General features: G+C 40.3%; 3 protein-coding genes across 6 annotated transcripts in view; 1 reads left to right on the top strand and 2 right to left on the bottom strand.

The window, feature by feature from the left end:
- Positions 1 to 6,418: 6,418 nt before the first annotated feature.
- On the top strand, positions 6,419 to 9,149 carry LOC138011804 (tripartite motif-containing protein 2-like). 2 transcript variants are annotated; one of them, XM_068859009.1, is made up of 2 exons: positions 6,419 to 7,452; positions 8,457 to 9,149. In XM_068859009.1, exons 1-2 carry the CDS (start codon positions 6,450 to 6,452, stop codon positions 8,468 to 8,470), a joined length of 1,017 nt encoding a protein of 338 aa, XP_068715110.1. In that variant the 5' UTR covers positions 6,419 to 6,449; the 3' UTR covers positions 8,471 to 9,149. The 2 variants fall into 2 exon arrangements, with proteins under 2 accessions (XP_068715110.1, XP_068715109.1); XM_068859008.1 differs by lacking the exon at positions 8,457 to 9,149 and having other exon boundaries at positions 6,419 to 8,329.
- Positions 8,415 to 22,500, bottom strand: part of LOC138011806 (lactadherin-like) — a 41,763-nt gene continuing 27,677 nt past the window's right edge. Inside the window, exon 6 of one of the 3 annotated variants that reach the window (XM_068859015.1) lies at positions 8,415 to 8,530. The gene's annotated coding sequence lies outside the window, so the exon portion shown is untranslated. Of the gene's footprint in view, positions 8,531 to 21,611 lie in introns of those variants that run through there. The other 2 variants (XM_068859014.1, XM_068859017.1) reach the window with 2 other exon arrangements.
- On the bottom strand, positions 19,111 to 19,857 carry LOC138010100 (uncharacterized). The gene has a single exon (XM_068857057.1). The coding sequence runs from the start codon at positions 19,855 to 19,857 to the stop codon at positions 19,111 to 19,113; it is 747 nt and encodes a 248-aa protein (XP_068713158.1).

Here is a 22,500-nt window from a genome sequence, read left to right as displayed (position 1 = left end):
GCCATTTTGAAAGCACACAGCCGGTAGAGGATTGGGACGAGGGACTCCTCTCACTGAGTGCAATCTTCTTGACTCGCCTCAGGCCTCTGTTAGTCTCGCTATCCAAGATGTCGGCCGATAATTCTTACCCAAACAAAAATACGCCTGCTTTGCAGGCTCTTTTGAAAGAGTCTGTCATGAAATTTCTTTCCTCGGTATACATTTAAGCCGTCGTCTTAGTGTCATAGTGTAGTTCGTTAGCATTACTGTAGTTACCGGAAAGTGTTATCTTAACTCCTTGGAGTATAGTGTAATATACAGATTTAGCCAAGCCTACAAGCGGAGCTTCCTTGGTTATAAATTTTTACTGCCTGTAAGGGTTAGTGAAAACAGTAAAAGGTTTCGAACAGTCCGGGCCATAACCATTTCTGGATACTTGATAAAGTCACCAACATAGGTGTCGTAGTGGGACCTCGAGGAAACTCATTCATTACTCTTGTTCGAGCCCTAGCGACTTTTGTTCCGTTACCATATCCCATGAAACCTTGTAAAATTGCAGACGACAAACAAAAACACACAAAAAGCAAAGAATTGATGGCGATCGAGGTGATGAGACAGAGAAATTCAAATGGAAAGTCGGGAGAACGTGCATGTTGCGAAGGTCTCCATTGAGAAATAACTTCTCTTTCGTTGACGTTTTCAGGTATGTAACATTTTTTTGGATTCCTAAAAAAAATCTTTTCAAAAACTAGAATAAATTTGTTTTCAATTGTCAAAATTCCAGTCGAGTGCACGGAAGTTGAAAGTCTGTTAGTGTGCAAACTAGTAAGCCGATTTCCTTTGTTCAGATCTATCGGAGTGTCGTGTAAACCGTAGATTTTAACCACACGTTTTGGTCGGGCATTTTAAAGTTAAAGTCCAGTTATTTATCGCGCCTTTAAGCTTAAATTATGTTGCTGTGAATTTCAGATCAACATGCAGGCCAACAGAATGGCTTTCTGCCGCGTTACAACATGGCCGCCAAAAAATAAAAAAATAAATAATAATAATAATAATAATAATAATAATAATAATAATAATCAGCTTCTTCTTGTTTCCAGTATCTCTCGGCCAAATTTACTTTGTTTTGGTTTTGACGTCAACCAATTAAAAAGCTCGGAAATCGTTATGGCCCTGGACTGTCGAATTGGCCGCGTTTTGATGTTTCCGGCCGCTGCTTTAATAATTAATCATTTTCTTTGCTTTTCTTCTAAAGAAAAATCCATTGCCTAAGTAATGAATTCCACGGTAAATTTAACGCTAAAAAGCGATTTACTTTGGAATTCACCAGTTTGGCAATGAATTTTTCTTGAACCGCATGAGTTTTAAAGGAAAACAAGCACACCCTCAGCGAGCGAATGGAAAAGGAAAAAAAAGCAATTTCAGACTCAACTGTCAATAGCCAGCGAATAGATATCACGTTAAAATTAGAAGCCATTAAAAAATATATATATACTTTTTCAGTTCAAGGTCAAAGAAGAGTTTTACCGAAGTACTTTGTTCCACTTTATCTCTGAAAACGAGATCATTCACATTTTGATGTGTTTCATTGAAACACGCCTGGTTGGCTTGGAACAAGAATCGGCAAAATACAGCAATGCAACCAAGAAAGGACGAACTTCAAACAAGACCCGCTCCAAAACTTAAATAACGTTTAGGTGCTTTAAACAAACTTCTGAACTCAATCACCAGTGGCTGGCGACTCTATAGGATTTGAGACAGGCTGGAAGAGTGAGCTTTAAGAGATGTTATGCGAAGGGATTGAATGAAGACAAGGTCAAGTCAGTCCAACATCACTGTTTTGCTAACGCATCGGAAAGGGCTTATGGAGCTGTGGTCTACATGAGAGTAGAGTATGAGGCAAGGGTGGAATGTCAGATTGCATCTTCGAAGACGAGAGTTGCACCATTAGCTAAACAAACTATCCCTCGTCTGGAGTTGCTGTCCAACTTAACTGCGGCCAGATTGTTGAACAGCTTGAGTCTATCATTAGACGACGTAAGAATTGAAGATTTTTTTTTAACTGGACAGATTCTATGATTTCGCTGTGCTGGATCACAAACACTGACAAGGAGTACACGCGGTTTGTTGAGAACCGAGTGGCCGAGATTCGAAGGAATTCACGCCCCGAGCAGTGGAGGTACTGTCCCAAAGCAGACAACCCAACTGACATAGCGTTCAGAGGAATCAAGTCTACTTAGTTGAAGGAAAGCAGCCTGTGGTTACATGGACCTGACCTCCTGTCTAATAGTACTGAGCAGTGGCCAGTTCAACCGACATTTGTACAAGCCAGAGGAGATTTAAGCAAACTGAAATCCTTTAAACCAGCTGTTTCCAGCTTATTCACCACGTGCATTGAAGGAAAGGAAGAAGAACTGAGTCTAGATAACTTAATCAATCTTCAGAACTTTCGTTCTTTAACCAAGCTTCTATGAGTGACTGTGTTGGTTGAGTTGTTTATTGAGAAATTGAAGAAGACGAGATGCAGAGAAGGAACGGAAGAAGATTTTACGAAATTATACAGACAAGCAGAGATGTTGGTTATTAAGCAGGTTCAGCAAGAGATCCTAAAAGTGACAAGTATCCACAGATGAAGTCATCATTAGGACTTTATCAAGACAAAGAAGGGATACTACTGACGAGGAAGAACTGGCATGTCTTCCCTACCGTACGATACACGATTTCCGATACTGTTGTTATTTCACTAAGTTGGTGATTCTTAAGTGCCATGATCAAGTGATGCACAATGAAGTGGCAGAGACCTTGGTTCAAGTTAGGTCAAGGTATTAGATTGTGAAGGGCAGACAAACGGTGATGAGTATAATCAACACGTGTGTATTGTGCAAGAAACTTGAAGGTCGTCCATATGGAACGCCACCTACCTCTCAACTTTCCAGGGTTCAGATTGTCCGACGAATTTGCATTTACAAATATAGGAGTTGACTTTGCCGGCCCCGTTTATGTCAAGGACATTTATCACAAGAGTGATGATATGAACAAGGCATACATCGTGTTATACACATGTGCCTCCAGTCGTGCTGTTCATCTCGACGTCGTCCCGAGGTTGACAACCAAAGCTTTCGTGAGAAGTTTTAAAAGGTTCATTGCCAGACGAGGTGTCCCAAATCTTGTAGTGTCAGATAATAGATCCACTTTCAAGAGGGATGAGCTGAAGAAGTTGCTAGCAGACTACCGCATAGAATGAAAATTTAACGTAGCGTTAGCTCCTTGGTGGGAAGGATTTTTTGAACGTCTCGTTAGATCAACTAAACGCTGTCTCAAGAAAACCTTAGGAAGCGCGAGAGTCAGCTATGAAGAATTGCTCTCTGTTGTTGTGGAAATAGAGGGAATACTGAATTCACGACCTCTCACGTACCTGGATGATGAATTACCAAGTCCGTTGACGCCGTCACAATTGATTATTGGTCGTCGCCTGTTGAGTAAAGAAGAGAAAACTCCCTCGGAAGCTCCTCAGCCCAGAAGTGAATTGTCAAGACGTGCGAAGTATCTGACAACCGTTCTTTCGCAGTTTTGGAGACATTGGCAGAAGGGGTACTTGACAGAGTTACGTGTCCATCATAATTGCCAACTGAAAAACAGGCAACCAACCGTTAATGTAAGAGTCTATTTTGGAATATGGGAGTGGTCAAATCCCTCACTACAGGACGAGATGGATTTCACCGAGCAGCAGTGGTGAGAACTCGAAGTGGAGATCGGGTAATCGACACGACAAGACCCTTGAAGAAGGTGTTTCCTCTAGAAACTGGATTAGGAGTACATGAACGTCAGAACGGGAACACTGATTTTCCAAAATTTTACCTTTGTGGGAAACGCTGAACAAGAACACGTAGCTGAACATTAAGGATTGCAAAATGAACAATGATGAACCCTCTCTTCTTTTTCTGTTTATGTCGCTACGAACTTCAGTCGTAGCGACTGAGTGTGTTAGAAATAGATTTGACATAAATAAGCATACATTACCTACGGCGGGAAGAAAGTCACGTGAAAAAAAGGACTTAGTTTGAGTTTTTGATCGATCGTAGGATCGCTTCGAATGTCAAGTTTGAGTATTGAGTTTTAGATTTCAACCGTGCTTAAGGCCTGAAACAGTCGAGTGAAGTGCTAATTCGCATGGAAAATTGTAAAGAGATCATTCACCAGGAAATGAATTAAATACACAAAAAATATTCATTACATAGCCATGCGTGGCAAAAAAGTTGAGTTATTGGGTAATTGCTCGGTGACTTTGTTCGGTGCAGCAAAATTGGTAGTAGAATTATGGGGAGGTGATTTATTTGGCTAAAAGCAACTCACTTGACGAGACTATACTTTTTCCAACAACAACAACAACAACAACAAAACAACCGTGGTGTCGAGGGTCGTTGGAGGGGATTTCTGCGCGCACGAGGATTCAAACAGCCTCAATTCTCACAGAGTGAAAAAAAATCGGGATTTATAACATGCGGTGGGGCAACCAAAGCGATAAGTGCTGTGTTGGGGTTTCATTGTGAAAGTACGAACGGGTACGAACACTCTTTCTTTTATCCTTATGACTGGTTTTTTTTTAATATTTTACCCTCAGTCTGTATTTTACCCCTGGTCTGCAGTCTGCATTTATACCCTCAGTCTGCATTTTACCCCCCTGTCTGCAGTCTGCAGTCTGCGTTTTACACTGACCGATTATGCAAAGCGTCCATAAACACTTCCCTAAGGTCACGTCTTTGCCCTCGTTTTATTGGGCATATTGTAAAACAGGACTGGATTGGATTTGTAAAAGATGGATTTGTAAAACATGGATTGTTGCTACCAATTCATACACTGAAAATTATTCGTGTTTATTTTCTTTTTTGCGACGTTCTGCACGCTCTTTCGCGTGTTCACTGGATCACATTGTTCACTTTTTTACGTATTTGAGTTAACGGACAAAACTTGGTCCAGATATGGGCAGTTACTATAACAAATCTGGAAACGTTTCTGTTCCTGCTATGAAGAATTTAAACATTTCAAGGACATAGCTCATAGACTCCACTGTTTTATTCATCTTTAAAGTAAACTTTGAACGTAATGTCAACAAAGCAGAACCTATCCTTTTGCGAACATGATCCAAAAACGAAAAGATCTTGTCATTTCCTAACCTGTCTCGACAAAAGTTTTTAGCTGTATAAGCAATGAAGCCTAATGCTTTATTTCTCGACAACACCTGCTAAATTAACCTTTACGTCAACCCTGAGGTTGAAGTGTTTAAAAAATCGAATGTCAACAGTGATAAGAAAGCGTTATGTCTCCTAATTTAACAACTTATAAGAGGAAATTGATTTACTCGTATCACGAGAAAAGATATTTCAATCTTATATAGCTTTATATTAGAAAGAAAACCGACCAAACACTAACAACAATAACACCACTAGCAAATGTAGTTCTCGAAGCGTTGCTTTGAAGCGGTGGATTCACCTTTTAACTTTTTGTTGCAAACATGACGCTGCACTTCTCGAAATTTAAAATCCACCAAATAAACGGACCCAAATGTCCCGCTTTTAAGCTCTTCTTTAATTTTTACTGAACTCCATGACAACTATGGAAACTCAAATGCACGTCGTGGTTTTTTTAGTCAGAGATGGAAGCTTAAAAGAAGCCGCCATCTCTTTCCTCGCATAATCACCTATGTTCTCCCGCGCAAAATTAAGATATGCAAAATTATTTTCGTCAAAGGTCTACCTACAGTGCATTTTTAAAATTCCGGTCTTTTGGCAGCCTGGTCGTTTGTTTGTCACATACACTTTTGCCTGTTTCACGTTTGCCCTAGAAAAATTACCGATTCCCGTAAAACGTTGGAAATCGGTCTTGACCAGCTCCTGTGTATTAACATGTTTATCATTTAAGAAATAAAAAACGCGCCGAGTGCATTGTTGAATTAAAAATAAGCACGAGGGAATTTTTTTTTTTGAACACGAGAGAATGCCGAGAATGCTTACTGGCTGTAATTACTTCTTGAATGTTCTTAAAAATTCCCAAATGCTGTTATTACTCAACAAATTGTTTTTTCAGTACTGATTTACACGTGAAGTCATAAAATAAAATGAAAATAAAATAAAATAATTAAAATTAACATGGGATAGACAAAGAAATAAACAAATCAGCAGTCGAACTATGCTATCATGTTTCTATAAATCCACCTTTTACAAATCCATGTTTTACGATGAACCTTTTACAAATCCATCCTTTACAAATCCAGTCCATGTTCTACAAATCCAATCCAGTCATCCTTTTACAATATGCCGTTTTATTGCTGTGATTGTGTTATTTTCAAAGCTTGCTGCCCTGTAATTGGCTAATGATCACCTCATTCCTAACAAGCTAAAAATAGAAGTCACAAGATCTAAAGTGTTCCCTTCAATTTAAAGCAGTTCGCCAGGGCGTGATGATTTAGCAACATGGATATTCGAAAGTTACTTTTCAGTCTTCGCGAAGAAGTCTCCTGTCCGGTGTGTCAGGACATCCTTAAAGACCCAAGATATCTTCCCTGTTTGCACAGTTTCTGTTTACACTGTTTGATAAACTGGTATCGAGCGAGTGGCGGTCAAGTTGATTTAAGTTGTCCAAAATGCCAAGGCCGTAGTAGAGTTCCTCTAAGCGGTGATTTGAAAGATCTTCCTACAAGCTTTTTTCTCAGCGGGTTCATCGACGCCCTAGCTATTAAAGAAGCCGAAGCTCAAAAGATCGAGATAGCAGGTCTAATTCAAACGCCAAGAGACAACTTGCATGCAAAGATGAAAATTGTCGCTCATATTGACGAGGACTACGCTCAGCGTGTTCAACGAAGCAAAGATATGCTAAGAGACATCGATGTATTTGTTGATAACTTAATGGGAAGACTTCAAGCGGAAAGGCAAAATATCAAGGCAGCAGTAGAAAACGAAACCAAGAAATCGCTGGAGAGTCTAACGACCAAAAAAACGGCGATTCAGCAGGAAATGAAGGAGATCGAATCAGCGCTGGAAAAAGCTGAGAAATTGTTAATACAAGGCACAGACGCCGAGGTGATTCAGCTAAAGAAGTCATTGCAAACCATTCTAGAGCGGGTAGGGCAATTGGAGCCAGTTGAGCGCGACCCTGAAAGCCTCTTTGATTTATTTTTCGCGGAAAATGACAAGATCCTGGAGACGGTCAACACCGGAGGCATTGGTGTTTTGAAATTTCGCAGCGGAACTGATGCAAGCAAATCTGTTGCCGAAGGCAAAGGACTTTGTAAAGGCACCGTTGGGCATGAAGCTCAATTCACTTTAACAACAAGAAACGCGGCTGCCGAACAATGTTACAATACGAATGACAGTGTAACGGTAGACTTGAGAGACGAACGGGGGCAGGAATTGCTTGTTAGTGATAACAAAGACGGGACCTACAAAATCTGCTATTCTCCTACATTTGGCAATGGAGGTATATGCAATTTGTCAGTTAAGGTAAACGGGCAACATATTCGCGGTAGCCCTTTCGCGGCTGCTATTAGATCTTTCAATGTTAAACCTGTTATGTCTTTTGGAAAAGCAGGCTCGAATCCTCGGGGGCAAGCAGTAAATTCCAAGGACGAAATCGCATTCACTTCCAATAACAAGGTGGAGATATTTGACTGTAAGGGGAATTTTCTGAGATCCTTTGGTCGTCAGGATAGCGACATATATATAGGAATAGCTTTTGGTAAAGATGGAAATATTTATGTTGCAGACAACGGGAACCATCGAATCCAAATTTTTAACGAGGAGGGAAGGTACATGAGTATGTTTGGTGGGAAAGGAAGCCTTGATAGCCAGCTTTACTTTCCTCGGGGTTTATCATTGGATTCTTATGGCAATATTATCGTCAGTGATTGCGGAAACAAATTCATCAAGTTCTTTTCCCCTGATGGAACGTTTCTAACAAAGATAGGTGGGCCCAGCTCTCTTAGTTCTCCTGTTCATTGTGTTCAGTCTGGTGATTATCTCATTGTGTCAGACTATGGTGACCACAGTGTTAAAGTATTCACCCGGGAGGGGGAGTACAGGTATAGCTTTGGCACAAGAGGGACGGGAAATGGACAGTTCAATACTCCCTGTTTTTCGTCACTGACTAAATCAGGACATGTACTTGTCTGTGATCAGTGTAATCATAGAGTGCAAGTCTTTGAACTGAATGGTAAGTTTGTTGGTAAGTTTGGAAAAGAGGGCAGAAACTTAGGAGAGTTCAGGAATCCATCATCAGTAGCTCTCCTCAGTAATGGAAAAATTGTTGTGTCTGACTTCGGAAATAATCGCATACAAATATTTGATGAACCTTGAGGAATCCACTTGCTAAAAACCAAGTAACAATTATTATTATCTAAAGGAAGTTTGATGTATATCTTTCATGAGCTCTTTTTTCTATCTGATTTTCTATTTATTTGTTGAAGTGTTTCTGTATTTTTTAAGCGTTTAAGACGTGATGAATCTCCTCGTTCTACCGAGTGAGTTATATTGTACTGCTTTGCTCCTGGGATTGATTTCTGTAAAAGAGAAGAGAATGAAGAACTGAGTTTTTCTGCATTGAAAATTCATCTTCTTCAACAAAATCTACTGGTAAGAAAACATGAATTTTTAGCAGTTAAATTGTATTTCCCAGTGAGTTCTGATATTAACATGAACTGAGCCATGACTGTCATTGTAGTGTTCTCTTTAAGCGAGTAGTAATCTTAGATGCTTTGATTTGATTAAAAACATCTGGGCCACTGAGACTTATAGATTTTATTCTGTCTAACGCCAGACGATTTTACTCGTCAATGGGGAACCTTACGGGAGTGAGAGGGTTAAGGAAACTATGCAGTTCAATTTTAAGAGCAGATTTTTGTATCATTTATATTCAACATTTTCGTTATAATCGCTTGCATGAAAGCAAATAATTGTAAATACGACGTCGTAGTTTTTAATGTTGAAAAAACCGTTTCATGTTTTGTAGTGTACAGAAGAAAGTATATTTACTCTTGTTACTTAAGAATGTGTTTGATGTCAAAAGAAATGCATGTAATGTGAAATCATTCCACACAAGCAATGTTGTAGCTTTAGTAAGTATAATTATTATCTTTACAATGATATACAAGTGCCATGAACGTTAGAAAAAATGGAAATAGAGGTAAATAAAATTTGTCTACTTTAGTGGTCTGTGTTTCTTGCCTGAAGTTTGAGGGGTAGGGTTGGGTTGTGTTTAGGGGAGGGTGGGAGGTGCAGCCTGACTGCTGTGACAATACTTGTCTCTGTATCGGATTGGAGGAAGAGGTTGTTGAAATAAAAGTTTCACATTTGTCAAATTGAAACCTTACAGTTGGTTTCCTTTAAAGCTTGAGCTAGAACCCTTTTGTCAAAGCTTTCCTTACCAACTAATGAGGTCAAGTGGGGATAGCTTGAACGTACACTACCAAGAAATGTATTTCGAAGAGCAATCTAGCATACTTGTAAATTTATTTCAGCTCTTTAACCCTTTCACTCCCGTAAGGGCCTACTGACACTTACAGATTTTCCTCTGTCTAACGCCAGACGAGTTTACTCGTCAATGGGGAACCCGTAGAGAGTGAAAGGGTTTACATGTCCCCATTAAATGAGCAAAATAAGGACGCCCTCTAACAACCTCGTTCCCTAGGTCTCTTTGTTGACAATGGACCCTGGGAACGAGATTGGCCCTCTAAAAGATGGACACTCCCACATGCAACCAATTATAATTCTTCTAAAAGATGACAAAGGGATTTAATATGACTGTTTTGCTGAACTGGTGGACAGACGCCGACTAATAAAAAATATATTGTTTCCTTTATATATAGTGTATTTCCACAGATCGACCAGATAATATGGGAATTCCGTACATGTCACTTATGGCGATACATACAACATTATTCACAAAGACATTATTAAAAACATTTTCTAGAATCAGTAATATTTGCTTTATTTCAATCCACAATAACCTTTTAATTCATGTGTGTACTGTATGAATATTGGTTTCCTTGTCAATGCAGGTAAGGTTGTTAATAGGAAATGTATTTCAACTGATATGTAGCTTTGCATACATTTGCGAGACAGCATAACTTTATATTGTGCATTAATTTACCCTTTTCAAATGAAGCTTCATCATCAACATCATTCTTATTATTTACTGTCTCGGCACAAACCAGCAGTCTGTGTGTTGCTCATCAGATAGAAAGGATAAATATTACACACAATGTTCGCTGCACCTAGCAATGCCGACGTCTGCAGTACCCAATGTTGATGTCATACTTACTATTATTATTTTTGTACGAGCTTCAAGCTTTATTGTAATAATATCATGACTTACTACTATAAGAAATGATCATCAGCCATGCAATATACATATATACCGTATTATTAATGACAAGTGAAGAATGTACCTGAACCAAGATACGTTTACCTGACACATTTATAAAGTTATTAATATCATCGTCATCATCATCATCATCATCATCATCATCATCATCATCATCATCATTATTATTATCATTATTATTATTGTAACATTAAACTGTGCTCAATAACTCGTATTCATTGATTATACAAAAATCGTCTGCTGACTCGTGGTCACTCGTGGTCACTCATGATTAGTGGTCACCCGTGAGTACTTTTAAACTCTATGAACTAAAACCACTCCCTCTTTTTCGAAGCGTGAGAAAACGAGCCTTAGACAGACTAGTCAGCGTTTCAACTATGTTCATGTAATCGTCACGAATCTTATATCTTATTATTATTATTATTATTATTATTATTATTATTATTATTATTATTATTATTATTATTATTATTTCCCTATTCTTGAAGATAAAGTGAGCTAAATTTTCCTTCTCAACATGTCTGTCTACAGGTTCAATAAACACAATAATACTATTGAAAATTGGAATTGACATTAAAATACGGTCAGCAAATGCTGTTGAAAGCAATACAATCCAGTCAAATCTGAAGACAAGGTCAGTTGGAAATGGAGTTAGCCTTCAGGGCTTTAGCCTTGAATGCCTGATCTCACTTGCCTCGACTTTCTCACAAAACCAAGCTTGTTTTAACATTATCATTAATTTATTTACCTCTTGTTATTGCAAGAGTGAATTGTTGGTCATCCTTCACTGAGATAACTCCATTCTTTTCCTTATTTTTTCTAATCAATGAATTCATCTTCACTTTCATCTGCTATTTTTCTAATTGCCGTTGTCTTCGCATTAACACGTGATGTGTATGTTGTCTTTTCATGAACTTTCAAGCTATGCTGTTGAGTTCTTTTCCAAATCATCAATCATTACGTCAACTTGTTAATCATTTTGTGGTGATGCAACTCCATTAACAATCTGTATGTGAAATAGACCATTCACTGTACCTGTTTCTTCCTCTATCCTTCTTTATCTCTTGACATAAAACACATCGTTTTCTAGAGGTATTACAATTTTGGATTCACCACAGACTCTGCAACTGACCACAGGTAAAAAAAAACAGACAAAAAAGAAGTTATTGATGTCCTCTTTGGATTTGAGGTGGCTCAAACCAGTTTCAACAAACTTTTTAATCCATTCACTCCACAGGTGTCCCAGGACACGGTAGACACAGTAAAATCTGTAAGTCTCACTCCTAGCAGTACATGAGTTAATGTTGACGAAATCTCTTTTTAGAAGGATTATAAAAAGCCACCTTAAAATTTTCAAAAGTTGTGAAGGCAGCTGTGAATCTGCTCCAGAGAATTTAAACTTTTCAGAGAGTTTTAAGTCAGCCTGTTAATTGAGTTTTCAGGAATACAAAGAGGGGGTCACCAACTTTGTTTATCCACGAGTTTTGGTGAGAAGCTTTATGCAAATTGTCACTCCTGCGTAACCGGAAATTCGATCTAATTAGCTGATCAGGAAGGATAATCACAACACAGCTTAGAAAGATGTGACTTCCTGTTCGCGTGCTAGGTTGTGCGCCGCCATTGCAGCTGTTTGTGGCTTTCATACTTAAGTGTTTGAGCACCGCTGCATTTAGAAGCAAGAGACTGAAGAATTAAAGAAATGGCGTTCTTCGAAGGTGAAGCAAAAGATTCTGAACAAGTACACATTGGTGCAATTAATTGTGCATCGCCTTTCACTCACCAACGCGTAGACTTTAATACACTTGTCTAAATGGAATCTACAGACACATGGTGAGAAGATAATCCCCTGTCGATCCCATAAGCTCACGGGAGATTAATAAATTCCATTTGGAGAGTGACTCAAAGGGATCAAGGTATACCATTGTTTATCAAAGCTATCACAAAGTTTTGCAAGCTATGAATCATCAAAGCCATATGAATCCAACTTGAACAACATCAGTGACATGAAAAACAGTGAGGCAACCCATGCCTCCAGACACTAGTATGTGTGTGGCGGACCATAATAACGAACTGTCGAAAGAATCGGCCATTGATTATGTAAGGAAAACTGATGAGGAAACCATACCAATCTCCAGCGATAGAGCAAGGGCTGAGTCCTTTCGCAAATGCAAACATGCTCCCCGGGACAAAGAACCTTCCAGAATTCCTTACAAGAAGACGTCGAGCATGTTTCGTAAAGACAAGGTAATTAGAAAGTGTATGGTTCATTATTTAAAGAAGAATATACCGAGATCGTCTGAGTTGAGAAAGTTTTTATTTCTTGCTTTTGGAAAATAATATTATATTGCAGTAAGAATGTCTAGACCTAAGACCGCAACTTAGACGTAACAAATCTTCCAGGGTAGGAGATTCTAATTGTCGTTTTTATCTTATTAATTACCTGCAGGACTGCTAAACACAAAAAGGACTTGTCAGTTCTATTGTGCATTCAATTGCAAGAACCCTTACCCTAAACCCAGCAAAATTGAACCAATGAGAGTTATTGTCTATCAAGAGAAAAGCTATTGATATCAGAAGACATTGAATCGAACCCAGGCCATGTTGGTCATAGAACAAGTACACATACGGTACTGAGAAATCCTTCTATGGCACTGTTGCAGGCTCGATTAGCTCAGAAAGGATTGAAGGCACTAGAATGTACCTCAGATGGTTCATGCTTCTTTTCTTCAGTTGCCTGCCAGTTATATCATGATTCTTCCTATAACATGAACGCGCATGCTGCTGGAGTTGAATACATCAGAAACAACCATCAAAGATTTCTTTGACCCATTACAGAGCAATTGTGTGTGTGTTGTCACAGCAACATACATGGTGTGATGCACTTACTGTGCAAGCAGTTTCCGATGCTTTAAATGTTACAATACGTATGAATGAATCCATTGAGGGGCGGGCACCAGTAACTGCAATCAGTCCTATAAGCAGACAACAGGGAACTACATTTATTAATAGGGAGTCAGGGTGGCTTAGTGGTTATCTATCGAACCTCCCACTACTGCGAGCCGGAATTCAACTGTGGCCCCGGCATGCATGTGGGCTGAGTTTCAGTCGATCTCAACCTGACTCGAGGGTTTTTCTCCGGGTACTCCGGTTTTCCTCCCTCAACAAAATCAACTCACAGCTAATTAACATCTTGCTGTGGTGCTATGCCCCGACATCAAACATGGACTGTATAGCAGCAGCCAGAGGCTCCTTTATATGCCTTCAACCTGATATCGTGAGCTAGCGCTGTGCCCTTTCGCAATTCAGTCCCCAAGACTGCGAGTAAAGGGTGATTTAGCACTGCCAATTATTATTATTATTATTATTATTATTATTATTATTATTATTATTATTATTATTATTATTGGACATCGAGATGAAAGACACTATGTTTTAGCAGTTCAGTTAGATTTCATAATGACAGTATTTCAGGTTATGAAATCAGCTGCGTGTTACCAATGTCAACAATTATTCATAGGTAATAATCGATTAACCATAGCCAAAAATGATGCGTGTCAGTAATAATTTCTACAAAGCAGTGGCAAAAAAGCTTATATGAGAGAATCTATCAAGCGGAATAATACTGAATGGATCTGCTCTACTTGCCTAACCATGATGACCTGGCAACAAAAATTAGACCTTACTCAAAAAGACCGTGTCACCTGTGCTAGGAACTTTAAACACATGGTATAGGATATGTCAAAGAGAAATATTATGCTTATTGGAGAAATAGCAAAGGAGATCACCTCACATACATGCATTTGTTTGGTTATCTAGTTGCATATGAGAGCCCCCAGTGCTGTTACACATATTACCCGCCTGTTGTATCACACTGACTAATGAACTTCAGCCTGCCAATTTTAAACAATCGCGGTAACTTTAGTATGAATCAACGATGAAATGATATATGAAATGGATCATATATGAACTGATCATAACTGTCCTATGGTAAGCACTGTATTCGCAGATTACAAAGTGTGCGCACGCGCCCTGCTAAAGGTAATGATGCATGCTTCTATAAACTTTATTTCATCTCGAATTTCAGAATAACTACAAGAGCTAATATCTTCAAGACATTACATTTACAGTTAAAATACAAAGCATATACAGGTACATAACTAAATACACAATATTTAAAGATATATTAATTAACAAGAAAAGCCGCTGTACAAAATGCGACCCTCGATTCTCTTTTAAAACCAGTAAACTCAGTGGTACGGTTAAAATCAGGTAGGTAGCGCATTTCGCAACTTAGCTGATACTGTATATATACTCTATTGCATAGAGATGTAGAGTTTGACTTAAGTGGTAAGAGGCCAGGTAATTTGCAAATATAAAGCCCGGTTTACACTACAGAAAATTTTTGGCACGGTTCGTGTGAAATTGGCACGGGTGCCAAAAAAGAGCTAAGCAAACTTTGTTTACACTAAACCATGTTTACCGTACCAAAGATACCGTACCAAAATTTTTGGGCCCACGTAACTGCTGTTGGAGACATACGCAGTTCAACTATAATCAAGAACGCCCGCGTGATTTTGGTGGGGAATGAACCGCCATCTTGAAATGTACGCGAAAAAAAACGCTAGCCTATATGTGTTAAGGTTCAACCTTGGCCCTTTAAAGTGTTTACACTACTTGTTCTATCCGAACCGTGCCGCTTTTCTCAGCACCCGTACCATTTTCACCCGTGCTCGGACTACCACGCTGAAGGTCCCAGCACGGGTAAAAATTTTGGTTCGGCACGGATCAAATTTGGTACGGACAGGTTGTTTACACTGCAAATTTTACCCGAGCCGAATCCTTTTTTTTTGGAACCCGTGCCAATTTCACCCGAGAAGTGCCAAAAAGTTTCTGTAGTGTAAACCGAGCTTAAATCTCAGTATTTTCTTATTTACATTATACTCTTTGCTTGACAAGAAATTACGAAAGGCCAGTTTTTATAAGTGTCGGTTCACCCAGTCCTACCAGCAAAAGACAGCCCTGATTGAAGTTTTTCGCATTCCAAACTTGCCCAAATTGTATTGGTAGGTGCTGGATTTCATCCACAGAAAGGCCATAGAGACAACTTCACTCGTGTACCGCCATATTTACAACACAGCATTTTAGGCGTCCCAGTCTGCATGAAAACATCTCTCACCTCTGTCTGGAGAAGACCAGACACGCATGCTTCTTACCTTACGAGTTTATTCCTGTAGAATCTGTTTAACTGAAATTCAATTCCTTGTAAAAACCAGCACCTTCCCTTTTTTTGGAAGGCTACTGATCTGAGAGCCAGAACATTTTCGCATGCGAGGACGGAATGTTTGAACAAGAGAGAAAAACGCAGTACCTCCATACACCGGCGCTGGAGCGTCGTACCAAACGAGTCATCCCGGGATTTCGGCCGTTGCGTTCGCTTTTGGACGCAGTTGCCTCCCACATTCTCCCACATTTCTTGTTAACGATAACAAAGACGGGATCTACAAAATCAGCTATTCAACTTCATTTGGATGTAATTGTAACGTTTCACTATCGGATGGCTATTGGAAGCACACTTAAAGCTCGTATAAACACAACTTTAATAACACTACACAATGCTACACAACATGGAGGATCTCTCCCTAGATACCCATAGGTCCGCATAGCATACTTGTAAGACACTACATCCCTTCCTTTCCAGTCTTACAGTTTTGTAAATAAAACGGCGCGAGAAATAAAACATAACAACGTTTATCAACAAACTGTTTCTGTCAATCAAATTCGATAAACACGAGTTCAGTTAAGCTTTTAAACAGTTCCTAGGCTTCCCTAGAGCATAATCCTTGAATCTTTCAGGGGGCCTAATGATGCGCCTAGGTCTCTCTACCACTCCTGGTTTATCTTCAGACTTTGTGTTCGTTGGCACCGATTCAGTGGCTGGTTCACGTTTGCTCACTGACAGATAGGGTTTCACCGACGAACTATCTCTCTTGTATACAGCTCCCTCACTGAATTCCACGGTTACTTGATGTCCCTCCTTCGTCAGGACTTTATAATAATTAATCAATCCACCTTTTTCCATCTGCGGCTGCAATCTTCATTGACTTCAACAGTGTCCTGTTCTGTCTTTCCACCTCTTCATTCGCTTGTGGCCAGAGAGGTGGTGACTTTCGATGTTCAATTCCGCATTCCTGTAGAAATCCTTCAAATTCTCCACTCACGAACTGTGCCCCGTTATCAGTCTTTAAGTTGTAGGGAAATCCAAATCGGGCGAAAATGTCCAGCAGGGCAGCAATGATCCTGGGTGTAGTAGTTGACTTCATGACTACCACCTCGAAGAAACGACTATAGTAATCAACAACCACTAACAAATTCTCACCACTGGGCATAGGTACCATCAGGCGGCTGCCACATCCTGCCACGGTCCCGTGGGTGGCTCCGTCCTTTGCATTGGTTCGGGTGATGAATACTGTCCCGTGACTTGGCAGCCATGACAACCTCGGCCCATTCGCTCTACATCTCCATCCATTTTAGGCCACCACACTTTTGTCCTAAGTTTACTTATACTCTTCGTTTTCACCACACCCTGGTGTCCTTTATGACCCAACTCCAACACCACCTTTCGAAAACTTTGGGGTATCACAATTCTATCTCCGCGTAACACCAACTTGCCAATGATACAGAGTTCATTCTTGACACACGTATATCCTGGTATAGAACATAGTCTCCAGTCTGGATGTAGTGGCGCACACTAGCCAGTTCGTCGTCTGCAGACTCTCTCTCGATCTCCCTTGGGCTTAAGCCAATTGGCGTGCTTTCTTGAGGTACAAATCGAACAAAATCCTCTTTCTCACAGCTCGAGTCTTTGGGATCACTCTGATTCAATCTGGACAGCGCATCTGCCAGGCTGGTTTTGCCGGGTCGGCACACTACTCGGTAGTTGTGGCACTGCAAACGGAGAACCCATCGCTCGATTCTTGCCGATGGTTTGGATTTACTTCTAAAAATGCACTCGAGAGGTTTGTGGTCCGTTTCGCGCTCATACACATACAAGTTGAACCGTTCACATGCCCATACTAGGGCGAGGGCTTCTTTTTCTGTCTGAGCGTACCGTCTTTCGACCTCAGTAAGGTTACGCGAGGCAAAAGACACAGCTCTCCATTCCCCTTCTTGAAACTGGAGTAAAACTGCTCCCAGACAGTCTGATCCTGCGTCTGCCACTATCCTTGTCTTGCAATCCCCTCTAAAATAAGCCAGTGCTTTTGCTGATGTTATGAGGCCTTTGAGATCCTCCAATGTCTTTTGTTGTTCGACACCCCAAATGAAGGCTTGATCTTTCCTCAACAGCTTCGAATTCCGTAGAGGTTCAGCAACTTGTGAAAAGTTCGGGATGAACTTTGATGAATACTGGACTAGCTGTACAAATGAGCGCATTTCTGAGGCATTCTTTGGGGGTTGCGTATTCACGACTGCCGCAATCTTCTCTTCACTTGGCGAAACTCCTTCGCGACTCAGGTCATGCCCAAAAAATGTCGACTTGTGTAATCTGAATTGAAACTTGGCTCCATTTAAGGTCAAACCCCTTTCTCTAAGGCGCTGTAAAACTGCATGTTGATTCTTATCGTGCTCTCATGCCTCATTCCCATGAACGATTAGGTCATCAGCTATGTTTGCCACTCCCTTGCAACCACGTATAACACTGGATATAATCCTCTGGTTCTTCTCGGGGGCTGAAGAGATACCAAACATAAGCCGCTTGTACCTATAAAGCCCTCGGTGGGTGACAAATGTGGTGATTTCTCTTGACTCTTCTTCAAGTTCGACTTGGTGGAACCCCCACTTGAGGTCAAGTTTACTAAAGACCGTTCACCCATTAAGATCGTAGAGAACGTCTTCTATCGTTGGTATCGGATGACGTTCGCGAATGATCTCTTCGTTTGCCCTTCTCATAACTACGCAAACTCGTAAGTCACCTTCCGGTTTTGGCGCTACCAAGAGTGGTGATATCCACGACGTTGGTGTGTCTGGCACTTCTTCTATGATGTCCTTGCTATGGAGATCATCTAATTTCAGATCTACTTAGTCCAAAAGGGAGTCTACGTACTTGCTGAGCTACAGGTTTATCTTCTTTGTTAATGTATAGCTTGAGGCGATAATTTTTTGGCTTTCCAAGCCCAGTGAGTATGTCAGTATAGCTCTCCCGGATGTCCTGTTCGTGCCCCTCTTCCACTATGGAACAAGTATTAGGAGCGTTCTCTGGTCCTACGCGTAACACGTTAAGCTTTTCGGCTGTTTTCCTTCCCAGCAAAAGGTCTTCCTGACCCCTTAATGACCGTGAACTCATCTACACACTCTGCTCCGTTATCTTCACATACTACATCTGCCACAAATGTTCCTACGACCTCGAGCGGTTTCTTCTTTCCGTACACAAATAACTTCTTATCCGACACTTCGGATTCGCATTAGATTCGGTTCTGTTTCATATTATTCCAAGTGTTGTCATCAGTCAGGTTACATGATACCCCAGAGTCAATAAGTACACTGTCTAACACTACTCCTCCCACCTTCAGTGTAATTTCTCCAACTCTCAGCCCTCCTCCAACAGTAAATGCATAACCATCTCCTTCTCCAGAGACCCCCTCTGCTTCTAGATAGGCTTTCGCCTTATTTTCTGGAACGGTCCTTTCTTGTTTCCACAACAGACTGCAAAATGTCCACGAGCTCCACAGTTTCCACACTACTTATTTTTTCTGGGCAACACTAATCCCTTGCGAAATGGCCTAGATGGTTGCAGTTGTAGCATGCTTTGGGTTGTTCGGCCCCAGGCCCTTGCGATTTGATGTTTGGCCCTCTTTTCTTAGGGTCACGCCCTCTTCCCTTCGTTTGTATCTCTTGCTGTTTAACTGAATTAACTTGATCTCTGCTACTAACCGGTGACTTGCTCATTGACTCCATCTGCGTGTCTACAGCTTCATGAGATCTTGCAATGTCTTGTTTCTCCAGAAACTTTCGTCTGAGCCTGCCGTCTCGGCATTTCTCGATCAGTTGGTCCCGAATCGTCTCATCCACGTTCGCAAATTCACATGTAATCGCCTTCTGCCTTAGCTTGCAAACAAACTGGTCTACTTTTTCATTTGGTAGCTGCTCCATTTTCCTGAAAACGTGGCGTTCAAAGCGCACGTTTACTTTCGGTACAAAATAGCTATCCAATAGCTCCACAACATCTTTGTAATCTCTTAATTCTTCCCCTAGACCGGCAAGCGTGTATAACAAATCCTGAACTTCTTGTCCCGAGGTGTGCAACAAGAGAGTAGCCCTCTGACGATCCTCTACAATCCCTTTTGCCAACACATACAAGTCGAACGAGCGTTTCCAACGCTTCCAACGTACCGATAAAGTGTGGGGTTCTGCCCTGGGTTCGAAACAGGGTAGACTTCGAACTTCATTCGTTCGGATCGCTGTTGGCTGACTTGGCCCGGCTGGTTGACTGGTGTTTTGTTCACTCATTACGCTCACAAAATGTGTTTCCTTCGTGTGATGAACAAAACTTTAATAACACAAAACGATGCTATACAACATGGCGGATCTCTCCCTAGATACCAGGGCGCTTATACATAGGGCGGTGAAACGGGCACTCCGCTCTTGGTCCAATGTGTGATGCGGAGAAGGACTGGCACGAGCGCTCCTTCCGCGCTTCCGGTGCAATTAATGGCTGCCAAAAATGTCCTCTCGACGAACCGGAAATCACGTTTTCTTTCTTTATTTTTGGGCCACCAGTAGTGTATTATTTACAGGCTTTTTTGACATTTTTGACCCAAAATCAATACTATTTTGTCTGTTGGAATATAACTCAAGTCTTTTCGTCGGACGCTGCTTAAATTTGAGTGAAGTAAGACAGTGTCGAATGCAGGTATGTCCCGCTTATCGTGACCAAGCCGTGTTCCGCTGCTTCTTCTAGATACCCATGACTCCGCGCGTTACATAGGTCCGCATAGCATACTCGTAAGATACTACAGTAAATGCAATTTGTCAGTTATGGTGAACAAGCAACATATTCGCGGTAGCCCTTTTCTGTTTTAATCAAATCTTTTAACGTCAAACAAGTCTTATCTTTTAGAAAACAAGGCTCGAATGATGGAATGTTTATGCGTCCTCGGGGGCTAGCCGTAAATTCAGGGATAAGATAGGTGCAGATATTCGACTTCAAGGGCAATTTTCTGAGATCCTTTGGTCGTCAGGGTAGCGACAAGGGACACTTTCAATCCCCTATAGGAATAGTTTTTGGTAAAGATAGAAATTTTTATATCGCAGACTGCGGGAACCATCGAATCCACATTTTTAACGAAGAGGGGATGTACATGAGAATTGGTGGGGAAGGAAGCCTTGATAGCGAGCTCAATGATTCGTGGTGTTTATCATTGGATTCCAATGGCAATATCATTGTTAGCGATTGGGGAAACAAATTCATTAAGATCTTTTTCCCTGATGGTAAGTTTCTAACAAAGGTAGGTGGGCACAGTTGTCTTAGTTCTCCTGTTCATTGTGGTCTGTCTGGTGATTGTCTCATTGTGTCAGACTTGGGTGATAGCAGTGTGAAAGTATTCACCCGGGAGGGGGACCATAGGTATCAGTTTGGCACAACAGGGATAGGGAATGGACAGTTCAACTATCCCTATTGTTTGTCAGTGACTAAATCAGGTCATTTAGTGGTCTGTGATTATTGGAATCATAGAGCACAAGTCTTTGAGCTGAATGGTAAGTTTGTTGGTCAGCTTGGAAACGACGGCAGCAACTTAGGAGATTTTAAGAATCCAATATCAGTGGCGCTCCTCAGTAATGGCCAATTGTTGTGTAAGTCTGACAATGATAATCATTGCATTCAAACATTTGATTTATCTTGAGCAGACACTTGCTAAAAGCCAAGTAACAATTTTCTAAAGGAAGTTTGATTTATAAGCTTTCATGGCCCATTCTTTCTATCTGGTCTGCTTGTAATCTGTTAGAGAGTTGCTGTTACTTTCTGAAGTGTGTTTTTTTAAAATAATGATTATTGTGATTCTTTGTTCCAGAATTTCATTTCTGTAAAAGGGAGGAGAAAGTATAACTGAATTTTTTTTCCTATTGAAATTCATTATCTTCAATGAAATGTTAAACAGGGCGAATTATATTGCCCAGTGTGAGTTGTGATATTGTTAACATGCTGAGTCATGACTGATTGAAGCGAATAGTTATCTTAGAAGCTTAGATTTGATTAAGAAAATAATGCAGTTCACCCTTAAGAACAACTTTTTTAACCTTTATATTCAACATCTTTGTAATAATCGCTTGCATGACAGCAAATTTTAAATACGACACTATATTTCTAAGTATTAACAAACCGTGCTTTGTCGTGTATATATATTAATACCCTTGTTACTTAATAATGTTTGATATCAAACTGAAAGAAATGCATGAAATGTGGAATCATTATTATTATTGTGCAGACGCAGTATGGCAGTTTTAGTAATTGTATTTCTAATGATGTACAAGTGCTGTGAACCTTAAAAAGTAATAGTTTGATAGTTAGAAGAAATGAAAATAAAGGTCTCGTGTTTACTTTAGTGGTCTGTGTTCCTTGCCTGGAGTGGCTTTAGGTAGGGTTGAGTTGGGTTATGTGGGTGGGTGGGTGGGTGGGTAAATAGGTGGCAATACAAGCCGTTTCGGTATCAGTGGAGGAAGAGGTTGTTAAAATAAACGTTTCACTTCAGCTATATTCAGTAAGCTACAGCCCTTTCCGTCAAAACCTTCCTTAACAAATAATTGAGGTCAAGCGGAGTTGGCTCCGGAAAATTTGATTAGTACAAAAAAACTCTTCGACAGCACGTTTTCACTTTTGAGCACTAGGTGCATAAGCCTAGCCCTCCAAGATACGTACGCGTATTCACATATTAATTAAAACTGCGCTCTTAATTTATTTATGTCGACTATCATTCACATATAACAAGGAAGATAAGGAGAGTTTCAACACAACTATCTATCTATAAACGTTAGAAGACCAGTTAATATATGATTATTGTATTACCTAGAAAAAAGGTAGCTATTAACATAGCTTGTGATATTCAACAGAAAAGTGATATTAAGAATTTAGGAATTTTTATCGATGATACTCTA

The sequence above is a fragment of the Montipora foliosa genome, chromosome 7, assembly GCF_036669935.1.
Source record: "Montipora foliosa isolate CH-2021 chromosome 7, ASM3666993v2, whole genome shotgun sequence".
NCBI classification, from domain to species: domain Eukaryota; kingdom Metazoa; phylum Cnidaria; class Anthozoa; order Scleractinia; family Acroporidae; genus Montipora; species Montipora foliosa.
This window is presented reverse-complemented; position numbering and strand designations above follow the sequence as displayed.